The sequence below is a fragment of the Perissodus microlepis genome, chromosome 5 (genome assembly GCF_051167445.1).
Source record: "Perissodus microlepis isolate ML-2025 ecotype Zambia chromosome 5, ASM5116744v1, whole genome shotgun sequence".
NCBI lineage: Eukaryota > Metazoa > Chordata > Actinopteri > Cichliformes > Cichlidae > Perissodus > Perissodus microlepis.
The window spans coordinates 17,420,826-17,444,404 of NC_140465.1; the positions used below are offsets into that span (position 1 = coordinate 17,420,826).

Consider the following 23,579-nt stretch of genomic DNA (forward strand, 5'->3'; position numbering starts at 1 on the left):
CACAGACACTGCAGCTGTTCCTCGCTTTTGTTCTTGAAGGCCTGAGTGTGGATAAGAGATGAGAGAGATGCAGACCGGCAGAATAAAGAGAAGGAGAGCCAAAGAAGAAAATGGAAGTGCGAAAGAGGAGGGGGACTGATGAGATTATCAAGCAGGATGGAGGAATGTACAGTTTTGACTCACTGCTCAAATCAGTAAGGCAACAAACACAAGTGCATGCGTGACGCGCGCAGACCAATTTGTTCTGGTAAAATTAAAAATGAAGTGTCAACATCAAGCGATTGAGCCGCCTTGACAGATGCTTACCTGAATAACAGGTTTCATCTTCATTATTACTGGATATTAGCACAGTTGTCACATCAGAGTGATGCATAGTGAGGGTTCACTACAGTCAGCACTAAATACTGCAAGTATCTGGGACGGAGTTTCTAAATTTAGGAATCAGAGAAACAGGGAGCGGAAACAGGAGATGTCGAAAGGGAGGAACAGCTGGGAAAAAGAGACAGATTTGGGTAGTGGGGTCCAGAGAAAAAGGGATGGAGGAATTCCCAAGTTGTCCCGATGAATCCAAACAGTTCTCTGTTAAAACTGCAGATAACTGGGTGCAATTATGATAAAGACCAATCACATTATTCATGTCTTTTTTTCATTTGTCTTAAAAGCTTTTGCTCATAATTAAAGTGACGCAAATGTCATATTTTATTCTTCTCTTTACAGATCACATCCTAGTCAAATGTTAAACAGTCTTGAGATTTGAGAGAGATCACTTGAAGTGAAGACTGTTTGACCTTTCGGTGTACTTGTCCGCAATAATTCTGAATGATGATCGAGTCTGTCTGTAGTAAAGGTCTTCTTGGTTGTTCGGTTAGAAATCTGTATAATTTCTATATGATCTGCTCGGCTTTGTGTTCATATTTTCCTCTCCTAGCCAAGTACCTCTAACCAATAGAAAGTTTTCTTATATCAAATATTATAAACGGACTACTATTTGTATGGTTAGTTTTGCGACAGAATGGCAGCCTGTCCGAGGTGTACCTCGCCTCTCGACCTACGACAGCTGGGATAGGCTCCTTTCCCCCCTACAGCTCTGTTAAGGATAAGCTAAAGAGAATTGATGCATGGATGGAAACTACTTGAATGGTGCTTTTCTACTATTTCTGAGCAATCAAAGCGCTTTAGACTACAAGTCACATTGACACAGACATTCCTTAAGTGCTTTCTACCTATCACACTCCCTGTTGATGGATAAAGTAGGGTCATCCCGACTGCACTGACCTTTCAGCTGGTAGACGACCTGCACTACCTGCTGAGCCATAACCACTTTTAAAATGACTCGACGCAGACATGTGGGAAAACAGCTTCTCCTGTGTAACTAAACTGGCTAATAATAGCAGTTCAATATTTGAGTGTTGACAAAAACAAACACCTTGGACATGATATGAGTATTGAGTGACACAGATGGACTTTGATCACCTTTTTAATACAGATGCTGTTCTGCTCTATACTATGACACATATTATAAATCTTATACAATACTAATATTTCTCTATACACATGGTCATAAATGTACAGTACAGTGTACACACATACAGTATTAACACAAATTCACTTACATGTATCTTCTCTTTACAGTAACTTTCCAGCTCACCAAGAGTTTATCACAATGGCTGATTTTCTGTCCGGCAGATGATTGTGGCCAAAGTAAAAGATTTTATTATTATTATTATTATTTGGACTAAACCCTAACTCAGACTCTTTATTATTTACATCCCTGAAAAAATGTACATGAATACACAATAATTACTGCCTTCTGTCTCACAAATAGTGTAAAAGGGGTGAGGATGAAAGAGGAGATAGCCCAAAGCCCTCCGAAGGAGCACTCCAAGTCTTGAGTCCATACAAAGTTAAAAGTGTAGTCTAACTACTTAGTGGACATAAATCTTTACTTACTGCAACACCCATAATACAACAGTTGATTGAGGGCTGGCTTATTGGGTTTTTTTTTTTGTTTGTTTGTTTCATTTTGTTTTATTTTTTTATTTTTTTTGGTTGTTTTTTTTTTGTCCAACAAGTCTGGGAATTTGACATAGAGCCCTGAGGAGAAAAAGAGACACCAATATTGTGCAACATGTCCAGGACTCAGTCCAGAGGCGGTCTGTCTCTGTGATCATTCAAACCCCTAACCAAAAGTAGTAACTCTGCTAGCCAGAGAAACAAACAGCTAACACAAAGAGGTGTCTCGCGTCTGCGGTGATTTCACCATCGTTCTGATCTCTCAAGTTCATCATGCTTGTTAACCTGCTGTGCCTTGAGAGCCTTTTATTATTGAAGTTTTCAGAAAATATTGCCCTTTAATTATCACTTTAAAAGTGAAGTTGATCCTTTTTCAGCAGTATTTTTAGCAGTTTCCTGCCATTTATACATAGTTACATATTCTCTATATCGTTCACTTTTATGTTCAGCAGCTCCCCCCCCCCTGTTAATCAGAAGATTTCCTTTTGCCTTTCTGTTAAACATATGTTGAAAGCCAAAAGGTCTTTGTTCACACTCTCTTTGTTCACATCCTACGGGTCATTGCTTTGCTCGTTTATTGCACATAATCAGTGACACACGCACACATTTCTTCATTTACACAACCACGCAGCTTTTGCAAACGCACATGCATACATGCACACTTGCAAACAAACGCTATCATACAAATATTCTCCATAACCGTGGTCATTAAAGTTCATTTTTCCTTAAAAACAAACAAAAAATAAAAACTCATGCCTTTTAGCTTTTGCTTGCACACATTCTTCTAAAACATGGTGTTTATTGAAAATCAGGTCTAAATCAGTTTTTTGTCTTCTTCATTTTTTGCAGTTTCCTGGTTTAGTATGAGCCTGTAAACTTTGAATCTCAATGCTTGCATTTATCTGCCTTTGATTCTCTATATGCAAACACGTTCACTCGAAGTTGATACATTGTTGTAAACATACAGCAGGACAATCAGCACCATAAGAATACTAATAACTCAATTAAGGCATGAAAAAAATAAAGCAAAGAACAGGAAACAGAGACTTCCATTAATAATTTAGTTTTTGTCACTGAGAATATCTGTGCAGGTAGATATTGATGTGCTTTCACAGATAATGATTAAATATAGATCAATGTGCAATAATTGGATGAGTGTGTGTGTTCTACCTGTGCATATGTACATGCACATGCAAGTTGAAAGTGCACGCAGGAGCAACACTGTACTGTATGTATTCGCGGTTATCTATCCTTTACCCTACATTTGGGGTGGATGTGAGTATTATTAGCAGTCATGGCTATGATGTTGTCATAAAAATGTTTGACTAGTATTGCCACAGAGACACACTGGCCATCTTGTCAGTCAGAAAGTGGACTAATGACAGCCTTGGTAAGGAGAGCAGACTCTAATAGAGCTCAAGTTTCTCCACATCTGTATGTAGCAAGAGGTCAAGAGACTTTCTCCTGACCTTTATAAGCTAGCTGGTTGTCAGTTTTCCTCACACCCCATGGATCATTACACTTCATCTATACAATCCATCTCCATTGTCTTGGTAAGATACATATAGTTCTTCAAATTCACACACATATTCATACATCCACACTCTAAAGACCAGCCTCATTCCCTCACTGCCTCTGTGAGGCACCGATCAGTGCCATCACTGGCCTCCACCCGCGATTTGCGATTCTTTCTTTTGCCTCCTCCCTCTACCCAAGAGTTATGAATAACTGTCCCCCCACTAGGAGCTGGGTCCACTTGCAGAAGTGAAACGACCCTTTTCTTAACACGTGTTTTGAGTGCGCGGCGCAGTTTCTGCCTGGTGAAAGCATAGAGCAAAGGATGAAAGATGGTGGTTCCATAAGCCATCGCCAGGAAGCACAGACGGAGCCGCACCAGGCTGTCGCTCGGACCCATACACAGGATTAAAACATTGACTGCAGACAGAGGAGCCCAGCAGCCGAGGAACGTGGATATGATGATTAGGGACATTTTTAGGACGCGACGCTGACGTTCCCGACGGTCCCGGTGCCGCCGCACTGCTCGCCGCAAAGCGATGATGGCAGAAACTGAGGCCTGTACACCCATGGAGGAAGCTGGCAGTGGTGTGTTGGCGTGGGTCTGAGCTGAGGCTGAAGGTGGGGTTGGAGAAACTGGGGTGGCGGGTGTGGTTGCGATGGGGGTGGTCGCTGCAGTGCTGACAGTGGTGACTGTTGCTCCACTGTCAGACATCCCTTGGGGCATGGAGGAGAGTGGCGGGGGTGATGTCGGTGTAGGCGTGGGGGAGGGAATGAGGGAAGGATGACTGAGGTTCTGGTTCTGGTTGGAGGACACTACCTCTGTGGGCAGGCTTAAGTTCTTCTTCCTCTGCCTCCTGCAGCGTATCCTGCAGGTGGAGTCCTTTGCACGGGTACTCCTCATCATGTGAGAGCCGATGCGGATGTTGAGAGCCTGTAGGATCCTGGAGTAAGTGAACAACATAACTGCCACAGCGATAAAGAAGCAGGGCACTTGGAGGAGCAGGTGGTAATACATTGCCAAGCCTGTGTAATACCCCTGCCCTCCAACACAAAGCAATGTCCTGTTCTGCCATACTGGAGGCAGGTGTTGTGAAGGGGATGGAGGTGTAGTTGCGGGTAATAAGGAAGGGGACAGTGAGGAAAAAGTGGTGGTCTGTTCAGTGATGAGCTGAGAGTCATTGTTCTGCCTTTCCAGCTCCTCATGTTCACCATCCTCAGCCCTTGAAGAGAAGAAGTCCCCCTCAAGGAAGGGCAGGAAGAAAACGGCCAGAGACAAGGCCCACACAGTTGCCAGGAGTAGCGCAGCACGTCTGGGGGTCAGCAGACGACTGGCTGGACGCACTGAGATGTCATATCGGTCCAAGCTGATTACTAACACGTTGACTGCCGTAGCCACGCTAGTGAACGTCACACAGGCCTCATGGAAGCAGCAAAGTGTGGCCAGGCTGCTAACTCCATTTTCATTTGCTGGCAGCAGGATCACAGCCACAGTGAGTGGCAGACACAGCACGCACACCAGTATGTCGAGCACATGGAGGTTGACTGTGACCAGGTTGCTGACTGAGTCCACCAGGTTGGACTGAGCGCAGTACAGCACAAGAACGGTCAGGTTGCTGCTGAAGCCCAACACAAGCTCCAGCATCAGCACAGTGGTCAGAGATACCTGAAAGCCCAGAGGGTAGGGCGTGCTCCAGCCCTCCTCCACGCCCACCTCACTCCCTCCATCCAGCAGGCCTACCCCCTGGCCATCACTGGTCTCCAGGAGGTCACGATAGCCTTCGGTCTCCATTGACGCCGCAGCAGTCCTTTACACATAGCAACAGAGGCCGGCGTACCTGACCATGTTCCCTTCTTCTCTGGCTCAAAGGAGACAGCGATGGAGGAGATGTGGTTGTATCTAAGAAAAATAAAAAGAACAGACATGGAGGAGAAAAGAAAGAGAAAGAGAGACAGAGAGTGATCAAGCAGTTCGGCAGTCAGTTTACTCAAAAATAACGCGGCACAGCAAGTACAAGTCAAACTTGTCAAATTTCACAAGCGAGGGGAAGCTACTAGCTGAAGCTATGAGGGAGGTGAAAGTGATCTCGGCAGTCGAGCGGAGTCGTGGGGTGCAGTTCAAGCTGCTGCTGATGACCCATGATGTCTCGCTGGCCTCAACAGTGAAACAACAACATGCTTCATACAGACAGTGGTAACAATTCAGGGAGGATGTGGGGCAGGATGTGTCTCGGGGTGTACGTGGAGGTCTGAATCAATTAAACAGAGACAAAGCATCTCTGAGCTGTATAGATTTTAACAATCGAGTGAAGATGTGTTTTTGTGATATACCTATAATCCACATAGTATGCAGAATTAAAAAGAAAAAAAGATTCCCTCATAAACATGAGTGGGCGAATGTTTGATTCATTCTTATGCAACATACATTATGTGGGTCAGAAAGCTGGCTGGATAAAGCATATACAGATAAACAGGAATAAACCAACACACCTGCACCGTCAAGATGTCAGTGACGTACTACGTGTTGTGTCTAACATCTACCTCTACGAGTACCCATTCCTAAGTGATTAACAACCCATCTTGTGAATTTACGACATACCCGTACAAATCCAATAAATGTCAAGCTTTGTTGTTAAATCATCTTTCTGTTTTTTTGTTTTTTTCACCGGCTATATAAAATCTTCAGCTTCTACTTTCAGGAGCAGAGGTGGCAGGAGCATTGGTAGCAAGGACATTTGCAGTGCATGTCAACATTGCAGGCAGCCAACTGAGGGTGGCAGCAGTTAATAGTTCTCACAGGGAAATGTAACGAAGACGAATAGATCAATGATCCAAAGACAGTGGCGCACAAACAATGCTATCAGAGAAAGACCAGCTCCCCTGGCATCCTCTCTCCACACCCCCTCTTTCTCCTTCTCCTTCCTACATCCTCCACATCCCTTTCTACTCTGTTGCCTTTCAGTTTTCTGGCTGACTGCTTTGCATGTACAGCATGTTATTCACGGCTGGTTGGACGCTCTCCTGCATTAGAGGGAATCATACAAAGTGATTAGGTCAAGAGAAGATGCCTTCATGATTTGCTTTAAGGAATTAAAGTATTCCCTCGAGTGTCTGTCTAAAGAAGAGCTACAGATCAGCGGCAGCGCTGACCCAAGCTTTCCTCTGCCACACTTTTTGTTCTCACCCTCTTGTTTGCCCTTTTCTCTTTGTTTTATTTCACAGTTTCCCTCCCATTTGTCATGTGGAAAGCACCTGCAGGCAGAGCAGGACTCAATGCGGAACAGTGGTCTATCTTAATTCGCTAATGGGTTTCATGGGGTTTGCGGTGGTGCTGGAACATTGATTTAAAGCATCATCGATCTGCCAATTTAACAAGCCTGTGGCGAGGGAGCACATAAACACACTTCCTGTCACACCCTCCCAAGTGTACCTGTGGTCTCATTTTGATTTTGAGAGGCCGGATAAAACAGTTATGAGTGACTGTGTTCAATTCCTGTGTTTTAACTACAGTTTAAGATGTTTTCTTTACTTTATCATTATTGCAAGGCAAAGTATCACGCACGGCTCAGGGGAACGAAAGTAAAATGTGGTGTTTCCCACTTTTATTATCAAAGTTTTTATGATTTTTTTTTTTTTCAAAATCATAAAAACTGAATCAATTCACAGACCTCATCACAGGAGTGAAACTTTAAAACTAAGTGGGCTTAGATCTTTTAATGTTACCGATATTGGTTATGTTTGTCTTTGATCAATATGGCGAACAACATGCTGCAACAGAGTGTCATGGAGCTAACACTCACTTAAACCAATCACAGTGGCAACATTGTCAGCATTGTGCTTTCCAGCACATGTGAGTGTTGTTTAACCGCTGTGGCAAATTACGGTTGGGAAAGACTTTTAAATCAATAAATGGCTGCCAAAAACTGAAAGGTGTAACACAACAGTCACCTGTCACCTAAATTGTAGTTTTCACAGACATTGCGACAACAAAACAGAGAATAAAATTATCCACAAGTCAATCTCTTCCAGCAAACACCAGGTCATCATTTTTTACTCTTAACTGTCCTGCCAATAATTACAAGAGGATGACTGTGTAGCGGGCCGGCAAAGAGCAGACGGCATAGCTTTCAACAAGTGCAATTTATTCTTTTCTATGGCTAATGATTCCTGCGACAGAGGATACTTGGGATGAAGCTGTAAGAGTTACAAAGGGACAGAGGCAATAGAGTAGAAAACATCAAAGTTAGCATGTGTTTGCTCCCAGCAAGACAAAATGTCAGAAGGCCTTTATATGAGCAGCTGTGACTTCGACCTGCGGGCAGCAAAACTGACAATAACCTAGTTTTTTACAGGGACGTGGGGAGAATAAAATTAAAGAAGACAGACGGGTAAACTTTGGGGAGTTTTTATAAAAATCACAGGTGTTTCTGTCCTTTTAGTGAGAACTTAAAACACTGAGGTTCATCTGAGGTTGCTCGTGCAAGTTGTTATCGCAGTAACTGAGGAAAGTTGCAAGAATCATCATCAATCAATTTATTTCTTTAGTTCTAACAAGTGTTTTGTGTTATTGTGGCATCCTTTTTGCAATCAGTCACAGGGTGTGGGTGTTTGGATGTAAGAAAGTGGGTTGTTGGGTTGAGCGAGTTGTGGCAACAGAAGATGGCTGTAAACAAGGGGAAACTTTGCCAGCTGAAATCACATCAACAGTGTGATTGCCAATTTAGACAGGCGGGGGAACGATAGGAAAAACAAACTTAGAGGTACAAAGTGTACGACTGCTTGAAAGTTTGAAAAAAGAGGTGAAAGTAAAAGAAAGGAAAAGATTTTTGGATTGATTGTAAACCCAACATTAACTGCTAGGATGTCTGTGTATTGTGTTGCATAGATGTCCACTGAAGTTAACCAGCTAGTGCCAGAACCATAAACATAGCCAGCATGACATCACTTGAGCACACACGTAACTGTTAATAACAAGAAAAAAAAATGACATAAAATATTAAGAAGATAATAAATAAAATACAGATGTCTGATCACAAAACAATAGGTGAATGTCTTTTGCAATGTCCAAGGCTTGTTTAGTTTTTATGTTTCATGTCTTCTTAAAAATCAATCATGTTATTCCTGAAAATTATGCCCGTTATTTAAGAAACAGCATCTGTGGATAAATTGTTTGGCCATAATAACAAAGATGTGGTACAGTAATTCCCTTTTCCTGTCCATCATTTTAAGACCAAGTTTAATATCATTAAATTCTAATATGGGTTCTTGATAGTCTTTTTCAGAAAACCAATTTTGAAGTGTTATCCAAAAGGTTTGAGTGTAATTACAATCGAAAAACAGATCCTTTGAAGTTTCAATCTCTAAATCCCAAAAAGTACAGGTATTTTTGTCAATGTTGAATGTCTGTCTCAAAAATTCATTACAAAGATTAATGTCATTAATGATTTTAAAGTAAGTGGTAGACAGTTATACCAGATACCCTTCCTGGTTTATGTTTTCAGCTGGGCTTGAACCAGCATCATTTTGATTAACAAAGCAAATGCGTAAGCCACTACTGAGCACAACAAAGTGGGCTCAGGCGACGTGGCCCGAGCCCATGGACTCAGAAGGACAGTGCTTACAGAGGAAGACAGAAAGCCATTTTCCTGTATAGAGCTAGCAGTCTTCCTGAAACCACAGCTATCGTCTTCTGGTGGTCTTCAGATCGAATGCAGGGTTAATGCATTTCTGCATTGGCTTAATGTTTGTGCTCCAGAAGCTACGTCAATGTTTTATAGAGTCTATGGCCTGAACATACCCTTGTAGAACACCACTTTGTACTTAAATATGGGACAGTAAGTCAAGTGTCCACTCTGCCCACAATCGAGGGAGGACAAGCGGTGCTGCCTAGAGATAAATTCTTTCCATTGTCTCTGATTTCAACCTTTTGGGCCATCGTGGTGGAGAGCAGGCAGTTAATAAATTAAACAGTAAATACAACAATGTTTGAGAACAGGGTTAAAGAGACAGGGCTGTCTGTCTCTGGTCTGTTTTTCCCTGCGCAACTCTCGTCGCACTTATGCCTCCTTGCACACCACTTACCACATCCTCTCCTCCCAGCCATCATAGTCAAGCCATCAGATCATGCTGTAGCACTGTCTGGCAACACAAACACCAGCAACCCCTGCATTAATGTGCCTTAGAATTAAAGTTTGGCTAAGAAACTTTTTTTTAAGTATTCCTTCAGCCCTGAAACAAAGTATCCCACTTATTACATCTTTAAGGCATGTACAAAATTTTACATTGCAAAATGGCTTTGCCTTTAGTGCTAAACCAGGCAAATAAATCTGAGAAGCAATTTTAAAGTTTAATGCAGCACCACTGTTCAATTCTGCTAAATTGGTTTGGGTAGCCCCATGGGTCTTCTCTTATCAATCACCAGCAGAATTTACAATCATCTACTGAAAGCGAAATACAATGACTGCTTGGTTCGGTGCGGAACCGAATGAGTAGCTGTCATCGGGAGATTTTACTCAGGCTTTACAGATGTTTTCATCACATCTGGTCTCTCATTTACTGTAGCTTGTATGACTCTCTCCAAAACAACAAACTGTGTCCTAGATTTCACAGCTTCCTGGGCCCTGCTGTCGGGGTCGTTATAGGTGTTGGGCAGGAGATGACAAGCTGTCAAGCCTGTTCTCACATTATCAGAGGGTGAATAGTAAAGCAGATCCCGTTAGTGCCAAAAACTTCAGTTTCCTCCTTTCTTTTCGAACTTTCCTCCTGCTTTGTGATCTTGCATTCACTCTGCACACAGGTACAAACAAGCTCTCCATGTATTTAATTTGTACTCCTGACAACAAGTTTGCTGCCAGAGGCTTAATTACTTCTTCCCAGCACAAGACAAACAGTCGGCATGCTCGCGTCCCAGGCATCATCTAAAACAACATGGCGTGAGGTGTTTCTTGCCATATTTCTTACTGTGAGAGAGCGAGGAAAAGGAGAAAAATAGATGAAGAAAAGGTTGTATATAAATAATTATAGCAAGAGTACAATACATTGTTCCAATCGCAGCCACCAGGGATTCAATTCAATTCAATTCAATTTTATTTATATAGCGCCAAATCACAACAAAAGTCGCCTCAAGGCGCTTCATAGATACAGAGAAAAACCCAACAATCATATGACCCCCTATGAGCAAGCACTTTGGCGACAGTGGGAAGGAAAAACTCCCTTTTAACAGGAAGAAACCTCCGGCAGAACCAGGCTCAGGGAGGGGCGGCCATCTGCTGCGACCGGTTGGGGTGAGAGAAGGAAGACAGGATAAAAGACATGCTGTGGAAGAGAGACAGAGATTAATAACAGATATGATTCAATGCAGAGAGGTCTATTAATACATAGTGAGTGAGAAAGGTGACTGGAAAGGAAAAACTCAATGCATCTTGGGAATCCCCCGGCAGCCTACGTCTATTGCAGCATAACTAAGGGAGGATTCAGGGTCACCTGGTCCAGCCCTAACTATATGCTTTAGCAAAAAGGAAAGTTTGAAGCCTAATCTTAAAAGTAGAGATAGTTTCTGTCTCCCGAATCCAAACTGGAAGCTGGTTCCACAGAAGAGGGGCCTGAAAACTGAAGGCTCTGCCTCCCATTCTACTTTTAAATACTCTAGGAACAACAAGTAGGCCTGCAGAGCGAGAGCGAAGTGCTCTAATAGGGTGATATGGTACTACAAGGTCATTAAGATAAGATGGGGCCTGATTATTTAAGACCTTGTATGTGAGGAGCAGGATTTTGAATTCAATTCTGGACTTAACAGGAAGCCAATGAAGGGAAGCCAAAACAGGAGAAATATGCTCTCTCCTTCTAGTCCCTGTCAGTACTCTTGCTGCAGCATTTTGGATTAGCTGAAGGCTTTTCAGTGAGTTTTTTGGACATCCTGATAATAATGAATTACAGTAGTCCAGCCTGGAAGTAATAAATGCATGAACTAGTTTTTCAGCGTCACTCTGAGACAGGATATTTCTAATTTTAGAGATGTTGCGCAAATGGAAGAAAGCAGTCTTACATATTTGTTTAATATGTGCGTTGAAGGACATGTCCTGGTCAAAAATGACTCCAAGGTTCCTCACAGCGTTACTGGAGGCCAAGGTAATGCCATCCAGAGTATGAATCTGGTTAGATACCATATTTCTAAGATTTTCAGGGCCGAGTACAATAACCTCAGTTTTATCTGAATTAAGAAGCAGAAAGTTAGCGGCCATCCAGGTCTTTATGTCTTTAAGACATTCCTGCAGTTTAACTAATTGGTGTGTGTTATCTGGCTTCATGGACAGATAGAGCTGGGTGTCATCTGCATAGCAGTGAAAATGTATGCTATGTCTTCTAATGATGCTGCCTAAGGGAAGCATGTATAATGTAAACAGAATTGGTCCTAGCACTGAACCCTGTGGAACTCCATAATTAACCTCAGTGTGTGAAGAGGACTCTCCATTTACATGCACAAATTGGAGTCTATTAGATAGATATGATACAAACCACTGCAGTGCAGTACCTGTAATACCTACAGCATGTTCTAATCGCTCTAATAGGATATTATGGTCAACAGTATCGAACGCTGCACTGAGGTCTAGCAGGACAAGCACAGAGATGAGTCCACTGTCAAAGGCCATAAGAAGATCATTTGTAACCTTCACTAAAGCTGTTTCTGTGCTGTGATGAGCTCTGAAACCTGACTGAAACTCTTCAAATAAACCATTCCTCTGCAGATGATCTGTTAGCTGTTTGACAACTACTCTTTCAAGGATTTTTGATATGAAAGGAAGGTTGGAGATTGGCCTATAATTAGCTAAGACTGCTGGGTCTAGAGATGCTTTTTGAGTAAAGGTTTAACCACAGCCAGCTTGAAGGCCTGTGGTACATAGCCGACCATTAGAGATAGGTTGATCATATTTAAGATTGAAGAATTAATCAATGGCAGGACTTCTTTGAGCAGTTTTGTAGGAATGGGGTCTAAAAGACACGTTGATGGTTTGGAGGAAGTAATTATTGAAGTTAACTCAGAAAGATCAATTGGAGAAAAAGAGTCTAACTTAACATCAATGGTACTAAGAGTAGCTGTAGATAATATTACATCTGTGGGATGATTACTGGTAATTTTTTCTCTAATGATAAAAATTTTATTTGTGAAGAAGTTCATGAAGTCATTACTAGTTAACGTTAAAGGGATGGTTGGCTCAACAGAGCTCTGACTCTTTGTCAGCCTGGCTACAGTGCTGAAGAGAAACCTGGGGTTGTTCTTATTTTCTTCAATCAGTGATGAATAGTAAGATGTTCTGGCTTTGCGGAGGGCTTTCTTATAAAGCAGCAAACTATTTCTCCAGGCTAAATGATGATCCTCTAAATTTGTGACACGCCATTTCCTCTCCAGATTACGAGTCATCTGCTTTAGGGTACGTGTTTGAGAATTATACCACGGAGTCATGTACTTCTGATTGGAGACCTTAGTTTTCACTCGAGCTACAGTATCCAGAGTCGTACGTAGTGAGGAGGTGAAATTATTAACAAGATAATCAACCTCTGTTGGGGTAGCGTTCAGATAGCTGCTCTGCTCTGTGTTGGTACAGGGCATTGAAGATGATAACAGTGGGTGGATTATATTCTTAAACTTAGTTACAGCGCTTTCAGAAAGACATCTACTTTGATAAAATCTACTCTCCACCGCTGTGTAATCAATTATTGTAAATGTAAATGTTATCAGGAAATGATCAGACAGGAGAGGGTTTTCAGGAAACACTGTTAAATGTTCAGTTTCTATGCCATATGTTAAAACAAGATCTAGAGTGTGATTAAAGTGGTGGGTGGGTTCTTTTACATTTTGAGAGAAGCCAATTGAGTCTAATAACAGACTAAATGCCATGTTGAGGCTGTCATTTTTAGCATCTACATGGATGTTAAAATCACCCACAATAATTATTTTATTTGAGCTCAGAACTAAATTAGATATAAAGTCTGAGAAATCAGACAGAAACTCTGTGTAAGGCCCAGGTGGACGATAGATGATAACAAGTAAGACTGGTTTCTGAGTTTCACAGCTGGGGTGGACAATGTTAAGCATCAGGCTTTCAAATGAATTAAAAGTCTGTCTTGGTCTTTCATTAATTAATAGGCTGGTGTGAAAAATTGCTGCCACACCGCCCCCTCGGCCTGTGCTTCGAGGTTTCTGGTAGTTAGAATGACTCGGGGGTGTTGATTCATTTAAACTAACATAATCATCCTGCTGCAACCAGGTTTCTGTAAGGCAGAGTAAATCAATTTGTTGATCAATTATTAAGTCATGTACTAACAGAGACTTGGAGGAGAGAGACCTAATATTTAATAATCCACATTTCACTGTTTTACTCTTTGGTTCAGATGTGGATACTGTACTGTTCTTTCTTTGTAATTGTTTATGTTTAAGTTGTTTGTTGCTGGTTTTTAGTTTGTTTTTTGTCTTTTTGGAAGCTGACACAGTCTCTATGGAGATGGGTTTTTGGGGGGGTAGCAGGAGGAGAGAAGCTGCAGAGAGGCGTGTAAGACTGCAACTCTGCTTCCTGGTCCCAACTCTGGATAGTCATATTTTGGGGGGTTTAATAAATTTGTCCATATTTCTAGAAATGAGAGCTGCTCCATCCAAAGTGGGATGGATGCCGTCTCTCCTAACAAGACCAGGTTTCCTCCAGAAGGTTTGCCAATTATCTATGAAGCCCACATCGTTTCTGGGACACCACTCAGACAGCCAGCAATTTAAGGAGAACATGCGGCTAAACATGTCACTCCTGGTCTGATTGGGGAGGGGACCAGAGAAAACTACAGAGTCCGACATTGTTTTAGCAAAGTTGCACATCGATTCAATATTGATTTTAGTGACCTCCGATTGGCGTAACCGGGTGTCATTACTGCCGACGTGAATTATGATTTTACTGAATTTACGTTTACCCTTAGCCAGCAGTTTTAAATTTCCTTCAATGTCGCCTGCTCTGGCCCCTGGAAGACAATTGACTATGGTTGCCGGTGTCTCTAGCTTCACATGTCTGAGAACAGAATCACCAATTACCAGAGTTTGACCCCCGGCGGGTGTGTCACCGAGTGGGGAAAAACGGTTAGACACATGAACGGGTTGGTGGTGTACCTGGGGCTTCTGTTTAGGACTATGCTTCCTCCTCACCGTGACCCAGCCGCCCTCTTTCCCCAGCTGACAAAATCCACTTTGCACAAGTTCAGAGTGAAGCAGTAGCTCAGTAGAAGTCAAAATAAAATTCAGGTTCCAAGTTAATGGCACAGCTCTTTGCCACCTGTGTTTACTCAACCGCTGTTTTTATATTTTTTACTGCTTTCCTTTCATTGAACTTGGCTTCGAGACCCAACTTTGTAAAAACACTATAAAGTCATTTCCATTATGCTACCTCAATTGGTAAAGTCACTTGACATTCACTTCAAAACTAGTAGAACTCCCTGGACATGAACCACACACACATTTTCCTTGCAAGTCTGCAGTGAAGCACAAACAGTTTATTGAATCTGGTCCTGCATGTCGTGACCTCAGTCCATTGTGCTGCTGCGTGGCAGGGTATCTGCAGTACCTGCTGCTGCTGAAAGTGCTGATCTGTGCCTAGGATCATGTTCCAATTTTCACCTCAGTCCAAGGCAATATAGAAGTGACAGTGGTTGGTATGTATGAGACTTGGGATGATGGGCCAATTATGTAAAAAAAAGACCAGAAAGCTTTTAGTGCTCAAACTGCATCTATCTGAGGAAGAAACTAATTTTTACAGAAGACAATATCCACAGAATCTCTTGTTTGTTGTATGAAGCAGTTTGTTGTCTTTGGATGATTCATGAATCTGAGTGTTGCTGTAAGTTGGAAAAATAAGACAAAGGTGTCAAAGGTTGAATATGAAGTGGAGGCACTTCAGGATGGCAGATATACAGCTCTTTTTTCCCATGCAGTAAGCATTACTTTTACTGGCACTGTGGATTGATTTAAGTTAGTCAACTTGGTGTCTCCTACTGCAAGAAGTTCTTACGTTCTCCTGATGGACTTAAATATCTCTTTTAATTTGTTTAAAACTATTTAACTGTGCTGCGTCACATTGGCGACCTGTCCAGGGTGTACTCCACCACTAGCCTTATGGTAGCAAGGATAGACTCCAGCCCTTCCACAGCCCTGATAAGAATAAGTGGATGAGAATGGATGGATGGATATTTAACTGTGACTCTCTCCTCAAGGATGGAGATCATCAGATTGTCAGTGTTCTTATGTAAATGTCGAGGCTCTTACCAAAAGCGATGAGAGAAGGAAAATGTTATAATATTAACCTGTACCAAGAGAGCACTGCCTCTGAGTACAAAGATGGAAGCTTCATTGTACTATGGCTTATTTAGGTTCCTATCTACAATATGGAAAAACTGTTATCTCCTTTTCTGATGGATTTTTCCTTGTAAAATGTCAGTACAAAATGGTAAAATGTGAACAAAGGCTTTGTTCTTTGATTCGACAAGACTATCACCAAAAGTTGACATTTAGGGAAGAAAGTAAATCAGTAGGGAGAGTGATAGGACAGGAGAGGAGATAAAGAGGGGGGAAAGTGAATGCAAACAGGATGATGGCGGATGCGGCACGCTGACTCATGGTTGTCTTAGGTATTCCTGATGTCCGCAACAAGACAATCGATCAAAGGCTTAACTTTCCCATGTAATTCATCTCGCAGCACTAAGGGCAAGCAGCCACCAGCTGGGCAGCAGCATCCCTGGCAGGCTCCCAGTAAAGCAGCCTGGACAGACCAGCAATAGATCCAGCTCAGTGAGAGCACCAACCTACCTAATGTGCTCCTCATTAGGACAGCTTTCGGAACTTCGGGAGAAACACACACAACAACATCATTACTGTGTGCTTGTTACAGGTGGAAATATCCACCTGTAACTCAACAACACTTCTCTTAAGTGAGGCCAAACAATCACAAACCCATAAAAATTTCAAAATGGGTTATCATAAATCCTGCCAAGCTTACCAAAGACATACAAGCACACGATGTAGTCCACAATGTATTACTAACTGCCACCCACTGCCAGCCCACGTCTCTGCTTGCTCTCCCTGCCCGTCTGCACTCCACAGATACAGTGAAAGATGGATTGCTATCTGAGGTGAATGACATGTTGTGTGCTTAAGAAACTGCTGAATCCCAGCCACACAAGTGGAGGAGAAAGGTATGGGGGTAGCAGGAGGTAAGATAAAAGTGGGAGGTAGGTGCAGTGAGGGAGTGATGGATAGGAGGGAGGCTTAGGGGTGTGCAGATGGATGCTGAATTGTGTGCTTGCTCGAGGGGAAAGTCTGCTCCCCGCTCACTACCACAATCCATTTCTCCTTTGAATAGTTGCACCATCACCCCCCTACACCATCTATCTTACAACCAGCACATGGCTCTTTGCTTTTATACTCTACAATATCTTTGTGTAATCCCCCAAGACCTTCAGGACAGACTATGATTTTTAATATTAAACTAGCTTTATAATGCAACTGTGCAAGGAGCCTCCCATGGATTACACAAATTACATCAGAGACGCATAAAATAACACAACACTAGAATATCCAGACATCTTCTATATGATACATTATTTCTGACAGGTTGCTACCTTGACATTAATAAAGATGCCATGCTAGGCAGGTATGTAATCTATTAGTTCAGCTCTGTATAGAAATAAGACTCTGGTCCCTAAACAGCTCTGGTCCACAGGGTGTGAGACATCGTTACCACCTGACAGCATGTTCGATGGATTTCATTTGGCTCCCCCGTTCTTTAAAGATACTCCTCTATATCATCTATCCAGCTCTAAACTGTCAAGCCCATAATTTTGTTATTGCACACACCACCCATCAATAAGCACTAATCAAGGCTGCTGTGCAATCACAGCTTTCTAAAAGAAGCAGCGATTAAAATCAAGTGTGAGAGCTGGTCAAAGCATAAATAAAACACAATAATAACAATAACAATAATAATGATGATGATGATGATGATGAGGTGGAGGAGGAGGCTGTCCACTGCCATATAATGACAGAATGGAAAGGATTAGCAATTATATAAGACAACAAAACAGGATAGATAAATGCTCCTTCATTTCTTATGTGCTCTAAAGTGATTGTGATTAGCAATGTGTCGCTCCACTTTTCCATTTCAGCAGCATTTTCCACCAGGAATAATGGCCAGTCTGAATGGAGTCATCACGCTCAAGTGCTGTGCCCACCTCTCATGATTTATATTGTACTGGAGTGTTGTGAATAAATAGTCAAGTCACAGTGTGAGCTCTGCGGCCACTTTAATGACACTCTGGTAATGCCAAACCAGCAGCTGTGTGATAACAGGCTTAGCGCCACTTATTTAGCACAGAGTAGCTTGAATCCATGTTATTTTACACATATCTACATTGCCACACTAAATGTATCAATTCATAAATGCTCAAAGTCTCAGACAAACATGAGCTTTTATCCCAGGATGGTGGGATTGGTCTTTCTTTATCCTTTAATAAAAGGGTGACTCTTATTTTATTTATTGCTGAAAACTTGTATCAGATTTACTTACCAAATTACCTAGTACATAACCTGTGGAAACAGTTAGATTATGTCTGCAAACTCAGAAAGAAACATCATCATTTATATCTTAAAGATGACAGGGCTTCGGGCATACATAGCAAAAATTTTGGATTCAAAGTTTTATATCAGGGGTTCATAAATAGTGGACAGTTAAAGATGCTGTTTAGCTGCCTTGGGGGAATCTGGAGTTCCCTAATATTTGGATATTCAGTATGAAATTTCTGTTTTTCTCTGGGAAGGCATCCAACATTGTTTCAACAGAGTAAATCTTGACAAGTGCATTAATTGGGTTTGCACACTTAAGTTTTTCCTCCATCTGGAAAGATTACTTAACACAGCAGAATAAACAATAGTGTACATGTAAAGAAAAGTATCCCCACAAACATGAAGGCTTATTGTGCAAGATTTGAATCAATGATGCAGTGATTGTATTTTGGTTTTTTAACACAAAACAGCAAGTTGGATTGCGGCTCCTTTATTTTCTTTGCATTTGCAAAGAGAGAGATAAGATCTTTTTCACTGTGTTCTGTGGAGTCGTATGCTAAACAAGCATATTTTCATGTTATCAATCCTGACTAGGCTCAGTTCACTGCACAATAACATCGAATTTGGTTAATTCTTTTAGGCTTATCGAAATGTTTTGCATGTTTCCCTGCAATCGTTGGCTCATTAAGGTTGTATCAGTGGAAAAGCATAAAAGCATGAGACCGTTGTTGCTCTCTGACTTGAGCATGAGCAGCTTTGTACAAGCAAAAACAGCAACTCAAGCATAACGACACTGCTCCACTGCACTACTAATGGTCAAAATCTCAAAAAAGGGTGTAAAAGAAAGTGACCCACTGAAACTGTGTGTCAGCAACAGAGCAGCTATTTTTTTTATTTATTTATTTTTTATTTATCATTCAAAGCTAATGGGACAATTTTGCACTAATGTAGTGCTCCCAGTCAGATTAAACTAAACCTGACCTTGCTTTCAATCAGTGGCTACAGAGAGAGAAATCTCTCTATGCACTCTCTCTCTCTGCTCTTTGAAGCAGACTCACACTCAATGTCCACTCAGTGCCTGAGCTTAGGAGAACTGGGGAGCAGCTCAAGAGGTCCAAAAGCTGAAAATTAAAGAAAAAAAAAAAGATTTGAAAGCATTGCAGTGCAGTGGAGTAAATCTAAGTGATGATGAAGTTGTCTGCACCAGGTTAAAATGATTAAGCTATCTCACTCTAGAAGGCAATTAAATCTCAATTAATTTCATTCATCTCCTGCAGACAGGACATCATTGGCCAAGAGGGGAACGATTCACTGTAAGCATCTATATTGATGACATTTAGAAGTTTAATCTCAGAAAGGGAACACAAACACATGCTCAAACATGGTGTACATAACACCATAATTTCTATACACACCTTCAGCCAATGTAGCAGAGGTATATGTACATGTAATTATATTACATCATAAGCAAATATGTTATGTAAGCAAAGCAAAAACAAAAAACTGCAGTGTTAGTATACAGATGGGTGGAATAATGGAGTTCTCTTCCTTGTTGCTTCTGCCTCTCTTTACTTGATAGTCTATTTACACATGCTCACTACACTCTGCTTTTCTAATGATGTATTGTTCCATCCTCTCTCTATATTTGCTCTTCGTGTGCTGTTCTTCTACTATCATCCCCCTCATCTGCTTCACCTATCTGTTTCTCTGCACTCGCACACATCAAGGAACAGTGTTATTTGGAAATTAGGTTTAGTGTGGATTTTAATTTCACACAGTGACCGGCGGTGCACTGAAAAGAAGGAAGAGCAATCTCAGCCATCATTTATCGCTCTATCTGTGGACAAGGAAGTTAATGGCATTTATTAAGTCTTGAGTTTTCTTTGTTGTGCTATTCCCAAGGCTGCTTTTCTTTAAAAAATATTTTTAATTTCTGACAATTTTATGCACGAATGTGGGCGCATTTATACTTCATGTTCAAAAATAGCACAGAGGTCTGACAGCTTTTATCAATGATTCAGGTTAACCGAAAAAAGGATGTGACCAGCAGTGGAAATATTGTTCTAATTAGGAACATACAAATATAGACACTGTTTGATTCATTTAACTACAGATATCCTTAATTACAGCTGCTTTTAAACCTTGCTGGAGGCTTGGACAGCAGTAAATTAGATTTTCAGTGACTGCAGAGTGATTTTGCACACATCCATCAAAACGTATTCACGACAAACAAGCAAACAAAAATTGAACGTGACACTTAAGTCGTTGAAAGTTTCATTGACAATTAAACACAAATTTAACACATTCCTTACATATAAAAAGTAAAGGGATATAATAAAACAATCACTTGTGTTAGAACAAGATTCTGCCAACAGAGAAACTGGGAACTTACTATAGCAAAGGAACAGCTCTCCCATAAATCTTGTGTACTTTTCCCACACTGATGTTGTCCTGCAGTACCCTTTAATCATCTCCACTTCAGTGTTGATATATAAATCAGCGTGTCAGATTATAAGTACAGTACTCCATTGCTTATTGCGCTGAAACAAATTATTGCTGCTTTTGACTGTGCTGCGACATCTAGAGTGACACGCGTGATGCACCAGCAGCATCAAAGCTCCTCTATAAATACACGCATAATCGCAAACACATAATGACCCATATGCAAAGCAAACATACAAGCTGCTACTATATAAGAGTGAATGGAAATGGAAAAACACTGAAACAATTAGCCCTTTTGAGACTCACAGCGGGGAATGCAAAAGAAACAGAGCTCTTAAATGAGCACACATGTACAAAAACAAGGTTTTCACTCTTGTACTCCTGACACTCAACATGTAGCTACATGTGAAATACATTTATCTGTCTTGTGTAACATACAATTTAACAACAGAGAGAGTTCATCTTTTTTGTTATTACAAGACTTTTTAAAAACAGGTTTTATTGTTATGTTCCCAATCAAGTTACTATATATGCATCTTTGTCCAAAAAAGAGTTAAAAGTTACCAAAATTGATATGGTTGTGTTCCTGAAGAGTAGTCTTCAAGCCCCTTTTTTAGCTGGATTTTGAATGCGTTTAGTTTATCTTTGTAAAAAAAAATAAACAGTGAGCCCCCTTTTATATGTATTTTTTTCTAGTTAGATTCACTGAGACAAAAACAATGCCCCAGTATTTTAGGCTGAGCTCAGCAGAAATTGTAATTAGCTAACACATTAATGCAGTATATATAGCGCTAGGTGTTACAAGTGATTACGACATGTCAGAGGGTGTGTGAAAGAGGAATTCAGTGCAATAATGCGGGAGAATGTGAGAAATGAGTGAACAAAAAAGTTCATAAAAATTCTTAATTCATATTAATGAATTAATTAATGCAATAATAAAAAACTTCCTGCTATGCACAAATATGATGCTATGTAGCAAAATATTTTCCTTCATTTGTATCATGCAGATGACTTCTTGTAAACGGGCAGCACCACTGTAACTACTGGAAAATATGTTGCTTTGCAGGTGCAAAGTTGTTTGGCAGGCAGAAACCTATCTCACAAGACCAGTGTACTAATGCTCTCCTATTTTATATCTAATGAAGAAGAGAGGAGTGTTTAAAACCGTCCTGCTCCTCACTCAAAGAGACAGTCTGCGGGAAACTATCAACATAATAATGTAGACTTTAAAAAACATTACTATTTCCTCCAGGAAATTTAAGGTAGACCGGGGAGCTTAACGGTGAGACATCATCATCTTTTTTTTTCTTTTTACATAAAATCAAAACTCTACAGCACAAACCATCCAGTCATTAATATTGATATTTTTCGCAGGCTTTGATGAAGGGCAGCAGCTCGGCCAAAAATATTATGCTATTAAGCATATATGCATAAATGTAAGATATGTAAATAAATGCAGGAGAGCCTTGATAAACTATCCTTTGAAATCATGATATCAGTGGGTTATAACAGTTGGAGACCAACAAATCATGTTTAATGTGGAATAATTTTATCTGACTAAAACATTAAACGTCAAAACGTTAGTTTATGCACCGAGTCCTCGCTCTTAAAACGATCAAACGGTGCACCTTCACCAAGCGTGGCGCATGCATGTGGCTGAAGCATAACAATCACTGTGGGTCTCTGAAAAATGGGGGACTTGGAGGATGAAAATCATCATCTGATCATATTCAAAAAGAATCAGAGAAAAAGAGCAAAAACCAGCACAGTGCCCGGCCCCAAAAAAAGAAAAAAGATTTGATTTAGATATATTTTTTACTGCAATACAAGAAACTTACTGTCTGCTGTTACTGAACAGAACGATGAAGCCTATCTACACCGTCACAAACTGCTGAATGATTGCTGTCCTGCTGATCACTTTATATTTGAGAACGAAAAAAAAGCGATTAAAAAGATCCCCCTAATGTGCTGTTCTGACACCAGGGTGATTTGTTATTGTTGCCTGTAAGATGCAATAAAACTGTCTTATCCCGCCATAAGAGACCCAGCATTTGTTTTATTTTGCAGTATCCATTTGACAGCCAAAAACCTTTCTAGTCAAATGAGACTAGTATCTTATGCCTAAGATACTAGGAATTAATAAAAGCAAGTCTAATGAGAAAAAGTGCCTTAGACAGATGTTAAACTTACCAGCTTGGTTAATGGGAATTCCCTTTACATCCTACTGCAGGTGTCGGTGCGCTGCGCTTTCTCGAGCACTGGACCCCCGATTCACTCCAGCGCTCTCCAGGACAGCCGGCTGTCAGCCAAAAACGTGACCGGAATAATTTGCCTCCGTTTTGTCATAAATATTACAACGGGAGGGGGGGGAAACCCTTCACGGCTGCAGATACGGGGCGCAGCCAGTGGCTGCTGTGCGCTCACGAATAAGGTAAGATGAGAGTGTGTCTTGGCGTTTTCTTAGCCTCCCCCATTCAACAAGGCGCGTTACACCTGTCCACTTTTATTCCGCGGACTTGTACAGCATCCCACGCAAGGACCGGCCAAACGCATGATCATGCGCTAACCGCTCGCTGGAGCGCAGTCGCCGCTCCATCCCAGCGACCAATACGGTGATCTGCAAGCGGAGGGTGGAGGGAGGATGGAAAGGGGGGTTTTCGTTGGAAGGGGTGGAGACAGGGATGCAGGAGGAGCGGTGGGGGGCTGGTGTGTGTGTGTGTGTGTGTGTGTGTGTGTGTGTGTGTGTGTGTGTGTGTGTGTGTGTAAGATGGTAGCCTTTCACAAGGACGACCTGAAATTCCTCAAGGATGAGCGCTCTTCTGTAGTAATTCAGTGAGATTTCCCAGTCTCCTACCCTCCCTCTCGCAAAACATTAGGCACACTTCACGTCTCCCTCAAAGGAAAATGACTGGATATATTCTTGACATGATAATATCACTTTGCCCCGCCACCATTGTGAAGGAGGCTATTTGAGGGTCTGTCTTGGTTGCACTGGGGGCTGTACAGTGAATGTCTGCACAGC

The 23,579-nt window shown here is 41.4% G+C and overlaps 1 protein-coding gene across 1 annotated transcript; it reads right to left on the reverse strand.

Annotated features, from left to right (window-relative positions):
• Positions 1-1,461: 1,461 nt before the first annotated feature.
• On the reverse strand, positions 1,462-23,205 carry LOC146387059 (G-protein coupled receptor 22). The gene is made up of 2 exons (XM_084928390.1): positions 22,748-23,205; positions 1,462-5,428 (listed from the first exon to the last, which is right to left on the reverse strand). Exon 2 carries the CDS (start codon positions 5,318-5,320, stop codon positions 3,632-3,634), a length of 1,689 nt encoding a protein of 562 aa, XP_084784516.1. The 5' UTR covers positions 5,321-5,428; positions 22,748-23,205; the 3' UTR covers positions 1,462-3,631.
• Positions 23,206-23,579: the final 374 nt, after the last annotated feature.